Source organism: Oxyura jamaicensis, chromosome 2, assembly GCF_011077185.1.
Source record: "Oxyura jamaicensis isolate SHBP4307 breed ruddy duck chromosome 2, BPBGC_Ojam_1.0, whole genome shotgun sequence".
Classification (NCBI taxonomy): domain Eukaryota; kingdom Metazoa; phylum Chordata; class Aves; order Anseriformes; family Anatidae; genus Oxyura; species Oxyura jamaicensis.
In genome coordinates, this window is record NC_048894.1 from 156,532,786 (window position 1) to 156,540,029 (window position 7,244).

At 50.2% G+C, this 7,244-nt stretch overlaps 1 protein-coding gene across 13 annotated transcripts in view; it reads left to right on the forward strand.

Annotated features, from left to right (window-relative positions):
* Nucleotides 1-7,244, forward strand: part of ADGRB1 (adhesion G protein-coupled receptor B1) — a 252,847-nt gene that overhangs the window by 194,252 nt on the left and 51,351 nt on the right. For all 13 annotated transcript variants that reach the window (XM_035316262.1, XM_035316249.1, XM_035316253.1 and 10 more), the window contains 2 exons: nucleotides 2,479-2,581; nucleotides 6,662-6,812. In XM_035316262.1, coding sequence (XP_035172153.1) covers nucleotides 2,479-2,581; nucleotides 6,662-6,812 — 254 coding nt within the window. The remainder of the gene's footprint in view (nucleotides 1-2,478; nucleotides 2,582-6,661; nucleotides 6,813-7,244) is intronic.

The following is a 7,244-nucleotide window of genomic DNA, read 5'->3' on the forward strand; positions in this document are numbered from 1 at the left end:
AGGGTCAAAGGCTTGAAGCCTAACCAGCAGCTGGTTACTAGCAGCACCTGTCAGGGATTGCTTCTAGGACCAGCACTCTTTAATATCTTCATTAACAGCCTGGATGATGGGGAAATGGCCCCTCAGCAGGTTCTTGGAAGGTACCGAAATGGGAGGAGTGGCTGATACGCTGGAGAGCATCATCCAGGAGGACTTCAGCAAACTGGAGATACGGGCTGAGGAAATGCTGCAACAAAGACAGATGGACGGTCCTGGGACAGGAGGCTTGGTTAGCCTGGAGAAGAAGAGGCTGTTAGGGATGAGGCACAAAATAGAGGAGGTCAGTAGTGCAAGATCTAGGACCACCAGTTGCAGTGTGAAAGTATCCACCTAGATCTAAGGAGACCTGATCCTCCACGAGAGTGGTTGAACGCTGCAATAAACCACCCAAAAGAGGCCGTGGCACTTCCATTCTTCCTCATTTTTGACACCTGATTGGACAAGGCTCTGAGAAATCTGACGGGATTTGGAAATTAGCCCTGCTTTGGGCAGAGGATTGAGTTGAGAGCTCCAGAGGGTTTTTTCCAACCTAAATTATTCTGATACTGTGCTTCTACGTGGCTCCAACTCACACCTCGCTTTTTGGAGGTTCAGGGATCTGGGCAGCAGGGAAGGCTTTTGGTGGATGAAGGGAAGCATGGAGAGAGGAAAGGCTTTTTAGGGGGAAAAAAGTCTGAAAACAGCTGATTTCCAATCCTTTACATTCACTCGATTCACTTACACTCGATTCATTTCTTACCCTTTTTAACCAGGAGAGACTTCCTAAGTGCGCGCTAACGCCAGCTAAACCACAGTGCTCCTACACAGACTTACCACGTCCTGTTCCTACCAGGACAGAGTCCAGATCTCCATTTCTGTCTCCCAGAAGCTGCTGGCTCTAGACTTGAGCTTGGGACTTGTTTGGCTTCGCACGATCAAAGCCTAGCTAGATCGATGGCTTGGTATCTCCTGTCCCCGGATGGGGTAGGATCCAGGTGATCCACAGCATCGTATCAAGCCCGATGAAATGGGGTGATGTGGGATCAGATGGGCTGTGAAAGGAGCCCAAGGTTTGTTTCTCAGGCAGCAAATCCAGTTTCTAGCTGAATTGGAAGCCTGAATTTTGGAGTGTGTTAAGGGGCTGGGGTGAGTGTTGAGGGAAAACTACCTTCAGACCAGGTTTCCATCAGCGCCGGTGTAAGTTCAGGCTACACCAGTGACTTTTTTATAATGGATCCTCAACCTTCCTGCTTATCTGGAGGGCAAATTCAGGTGGAAGTGAAAAGCAAAGCTTCGCAGCCTCCAGTCGATCTGAAGCACGTATCCCCCCTGGCACAGCACAGACCTGCAGTACGTCCCATCCTAGCCAAACAGCGTGGCTGACTGACTGCTGCTGAAATTAATTAACAAAATTAAATTATCAATATAAATAGTTGATGTGCCGGAATATAGGAAATAATCCTGCATTAGCCTCCAGGGATGAGCTGTCTGGTTAACAGATCTGTTTCTAATTTCTAGAGACATTGGTTTCTACTCTTTACTCATCTGGCGTGCAGGCTGAATCACTGGGATTATTCACGTGTGTGCGATTGGTGTGGTCAGGTCCTGAGTCAATCCTTGAAGACTTGCGCTTTTGCAATTGCCTTTCAATTTTATTAGGTACATAAAAGTGCCTTCCAAGAAATCTTCCTCCGTAGCCAGTCGGTGGAATGAATTGTCACGCACGTACTCGAGCAGCGAGCCGACGCCGCGCTGCACCGTGCAAATCCGAAGTGACAAGTGGCTCGTTCCTGCAAGGTGCTGAAGGCTTCCTAGCTTGGATCCCTAATGCCCCGGACCCACGGCCGCAGCGCCGTATTTGGCCCAGTTTGGGGAAGTGCTAAACCTCCCCACCTGGGGAAAACAAGCCAAAAAAAGCCGCACATCCTCCTCGCTTCTGGGCGCGCTGTTAGGTTAAACAAGGGGAATGCTGAATGGCAAACACTTTGCTGTGAAGGTGCATGCTTTCGTAAGCCGCTTTCATCGCCAGCATGCTTGTGGCTCTTCTTATTTGGGACTCTTGCCATGTGTTGCGTGTATGCTTTCTTTTAAGCTCCTTTTCAAGTCCCCTTTCCAGTAAGCCGAGCTGAAGAAGACTTAGCAGCACTCGGACCTGGTTTAGGAGGGGTTCAGGCTAGGGACCAGGCTGGCCCCTACGTTGTTGACTCATGCTCATGCCTCCAGCGCTGATGGGGAGGATTGCGAGACCTGTGGGCTGAGCACCACGCCGAGCTCTCCTCCTCTTTTCCCCCTCGTTCTGCTCCATTTAACGCACAAGATCCGCAGGAAGGGGGCAATCTCTTGCCGTGGCCTTGAGTAGAGCCTAGCCCCGTGCAACCTGCATCTGGTTGATGCCTTTCGAGGTAGCTTCCCGCAAGGTGTAACGGGGTGGATCTCCCTCCCTCTCTTCTCTTCCTGCAGGTACATCCGCTCGGAGCGCTCCGTCATTCTCATCAACTTCTGCCTCTCCATCATCTCCTCCAACGCTCTCATCCTGATCGGACAGACCCAGACCCGGAACAAGGTAGGAGATGCGTTGGTTGTTGGTTGGTTTGTTCGCTTTTCCCCTGCTTTAGCACGGAAACAATCCATCCAGGCAGCGCTTCCTCTTTTTTTCCCCCGTCTGTTAATTAGCGACGTGTCAAAGACACGACTAAATGGCAGATTTCAATTTTTTCTCTCGCTCGCTCTTTGATAATTTGTCAGCATCCTCGGGGCTTTGATTAAAACCAACGTGATATTTTTGAATATCTGCCTAGAGTAGCTGGCACACGGCGCGCTGAAGAAATGTGGCTATTTGCAAGGCTTTCGCCGTTTTGTTTTCCAAAAATGACACAGAAGGACAGATTGAGAGAGGGAAAAAAAAAAACAGGCAAAAACACTCAGCATCTCAGCATTACATTTAATTCTCCAGCAATTTTCTTAAAGCACTCAGCAGATGTTAAGCAACGCAGCCACCAAGAACACCTTCCTTTAGGGTTGGGAAGTGCCACCAGGTGCCCTATGCACATTTCTGGGACCCTGGGGCCCCGAGGGACTCGATGCAGGTCTCAGTGCCTCTCCAGCAGGGAAGGGAAGGAGTAGATGGAGTTTTTCAAGGCGTGTGCAATGATGGCTGGGTACATGCCTCGTTGCATCAGAGATCCAGATGGAGAGGTGTTGTGTTGCCTGGATGACTTTTTCTCCAGCTAAAGCACTTTCTCTGCTGGCAGCTGGCATACCCAATCTCCGCTCGTCATTAATATTTTCCTGATGTACATCTTCCTCCCTCCCCAAGCGCTCCAACCATCCTGACTTCTCTACGCAGGAAACTGAGGCCAGAAATGTCTTCCAGCTCATCCTGCTGCTGAAATCGCAATCAGAAATCAGAATCGAGTTGTTAATTAACAGCAACCAGTGACCAGCCAGTTTGTTGGTGTTGTTTTTTTTTCGAGTCGCTACTTTGACGGCCAGCATGCTGTCACTTTTGGAAGCGTTTCCGCAGAGCAGCCCCGGGCTTTAATGAATCACAAAGCTTCGTTGCTATGGAAGGCCCTTGGGGTCAGGGCTGGGTTGTGTTTTAAAGGAAGCTTTACAGCTGCTTGAGCCACATCTGGGTAGGAAAGTGCAGGGAGACGCAGCCAGCCGGCCCTGTTGCTATTAAACCCTTCAGAAACTAGCTTTGCAAAGCAGAGCTGCCTTTCCTTGCCACCATGCTTTTCTTGGGGCAAGAGGCGGGGAAAGGATAAGCCCAGTTTTGAATTTGCTTTCCCTGGATGTGTTCTTGCAACCCCAGGTGTGTGCTAGGGGCAGCTTCTCACAGAAAGAAACACTAAGAGATGCTCAACAAGGCCAACCATGGCTGGACCTCCTCTTTGCTTCTTCTTTTTCACTCCAGGACTGGAGGTGGATGTCTCCAACCCTCTCCCACCCCCCTCAGAGCACAGCTGGGAGCCCAGGTTGCCCCTCGTGCTCTTTTTCACGTTGCTCTGGGTGTTCGTCATCAGAGCTGGTAGTGGGGATTCAAAGCCGGTTGCGGTTGCACGAGGCAGCTTAGCTCCTTGCACATACATATGCATGAAACACCCGAAATAGAAAGGTTATTCTTGGGTTTCCGCTCAGCCATCTAGTAAACAGTCTCTGGCAGGGGACGGGGAAAGAGAACTCCACAGAGAAGAGATGGAGTGTGAATTAGGAATTTTTTCACATTCAGTTATTGATAATGTTGCTGCCTGAAATGTTGGCGATTGATTTCTCATCGTAGTTGCTCTGGGAGAGTTTCTGCAGGGCTAGTTAGCTGGGAAACGCCAAATTCCCCCATCATTTCCGTCCGTGGAACATCAAAGGCAAGACTCCACGCCTAGATTCGCTAAGCCTTTCGAAGATGAAAGGGAAAAGGCTAAAAAATGACGGTCAGCACTAACGTGATACGAAAGAAATGAATGCTGCACGGACTGACCGTATCTCAAAGGCTACGTGCTGAAGGAACCTGATTTCTCCTCTTCAAGAAAAACAAGGACTCATGGCCTTGACAGCCACGTCTCCTTCGGGGGACTGGGAAAACAAGAGGGAAGACTCCCTTATCATTCCTAAATCTGGGTAAAATCAGCTCGTTGATCTTTTAATGAGGTCCATTCACAATCATTAGCTTTGATGTGCATTTTTTGTTGCGTTCTCCTCCTCTCTTCTCCTCCCCTTTCCCTCAAAATTACCGGTTTGAGTAAAAACCCTTGGAAAATGTATCTCCCAGGTGGAGAACTGGAAGAGAGAAGTCTTTTCTCTCTTCTCCAAACTGCTGGCAAAGAGGGCAGAAAAACATGCTGGTGCAGAGTAAAATCAGCACAATGAAACTGACAGTGTCATTTGTGATATTAGCTTAAAAAAAAAAAAAAGACGTTCTAAAATAAAAATCTCTTAAAATACGCTCCTGAAAGCATCCCCTGCTTGTAGCTGTTTGGGGTAGGTCTGTAAGCTGATGAATAGCAGGCACATTTGGGGGATTCTTTGAAGATGTGAAAATTACTTCAAATTATCACATTGAGCTGGGTTATTTGCACAGAGCTGTCATGCAGAATCCAGGCAGAATACCGAAGGTTTCCGTGTCAAAGACAAACATGGAACGAGAAGGCAGTCCCTGTCTCCGCGACCCCACAGCCTGACTTTTATTCCCAGCCTCTGACAACGCCTGGCTCTGCCAGCGTATGGATCGAGAGCAATCCGATAAAATCGTGGTAAAAGATGTGCACGAAAGATGCTGGTGGATGAAAAAAGAGAGAGGTTCAGTGACCATAAACCCAAAGTCCGTGTTTCCTGATGTTACTCAAAGCAGAGAAATTCTTCATGGTAACCCCCCTTCCCCGCCTGCCCTCAGTGCCTTAAGCTATTTTTTTTTTTCCATCCAGAGTCACTTTTATTGAATTCCGTTTGCTCTCCCTTCTCCTTGGGAGTTCATTTTCCATCAGTTTCACGTTCATTGATGGGTTCCCATTCTCCGACGGCGAACACGAAGCACGGCCCCGGCAGAGTTAACGGAGCGGCACCGATTTGCGCCGGCGAACGATTTGGCTTTGCTGCGTTAAAAAAACAAAGACGAGCTTGTCAGCTTTCCAGCCCATCTCCCCGGCACTACAGGGCTGTTCTCCATAATGCGTTCGCTGGTGCTTTCCCCGGTTTAATTTTAAATGGCCTGAGCTCCCTGCATCTCCTCCGAGAGATTTCCCTGCCGAGTGGTAGAGCACACGGTTATGAAATTTCTTCTCATGCCATTTCATTGCGATTTTTCTTTGCTTTTTGTTGTTTTTTTTTTTTCCTTCTCTGCTAGTAGTTACGTGCTCCTGGACAGCTCAGCACCTCGCATGCTCGGGGTCCTTCCCAGCCCCTAGCAGCCAGGGTTTCACCCAGCTCAACATTTTTGCTTTGCAAAGAGCCGTCCATCCTGGCAGGGACCCCTCGGGTTTGCCTTCCTCTGAGTTTGTTACTGCCAAGCACCAACGACGTGGTGCTGTGCAAACCTTCATAACTTCTCCGTCCTCTCTGAAAGCGTTGGGGGTTTGCTCACTGGAAAATGAATGTGCCTCGCTGAGCCCAAACAGCACCACTATGGGCTGAGACCTAAAATAGGGCACGGAGCTGGGACAGGGGAGGGTCAGGGTGGGTGTTAGGGAAAGGTTCTGCACCCAGAGGGTGGTCGGGCACTGGGACAGGCTGCCCAGGGATGTGGGCACAGCACCGAGCCTGGTGGAGTTCAAGAAGTGTTTGGACAGATCTCTCAGACACAGGGTGTGATTTTTGGGTGGTCCTGTGTGGAGCCAGGGGTTGGACCTCATGGTCCTCGTGGGTCCCTTCCAACTCGGGATATCCTGTGATCCTGTACAATAGTTAACCACGGGCTTGCAGCTCGTGCTTAAGAGTAACCAGTTTCTGAGCAGTGCTTCAATTTGAGGCAAATGCTTCAGCCCCGAGCTAGGTCAAAGCTTGATGTGGAGGCTCCCTCCTCCCAAAATGTCCTTTCCTTTGCTGATCCCTGTGACCTTTCCTTCCAGAGCCTGGTTTGGAAGCAGCACCCCCCCTCTGCCTGCCGCTCTCCTCTCTCCTCTCACGTGTCCTCCTTTCCTCCTCTCTCCAGGTGATATGCACGCTGGTGGCGGCTTTCTTGCACTTCTTCTTCCTCTCCTCTTTCTGCTGGGTGCTGACCGAGGCCTGGCAGTCCTACATGGCCGTGACGGGCCGGTTACGGAACCGCATCATCCGCAAGCGCTTCTTGTGCCTCGGATGGGGTGAGGATCGTGGGTCTCACAGGGGAGAGAAAAAAAAAAAAAAGAAAAGAAAAACATTTTCCCATCCTGGGATGCAGAGCAGAGAGGGTCCAGGCCAGAAGAAGGACCGATGCTCTGCAGAAGGCTCAGCACGAGGGGCTTGACACCTCTGGGGGTGTCCAGCAGGGCTGGGATGGTTAAAAATGGGCAAAGCTGAGATGGTAAAAAATGAGTCCAACCTGCTGCCCCATCCGGCCCGGGGTGACACAAGAGAGATGAGCTGGGAGGGGGCTGTGTGTTCAAAGGGCATACAGGGGGAATTTCTCCCGCCTTTGGGTCTCTTTTGCTTCCTCTCTCTTATTTCTCTCTCTCTGCCTCCTTCCGTGTGCAACCCGGGGAGAAGCGAGCTCTGAAATCCCGTCTCCATGGCAGCAGGGCCTTGCACAGACAAAT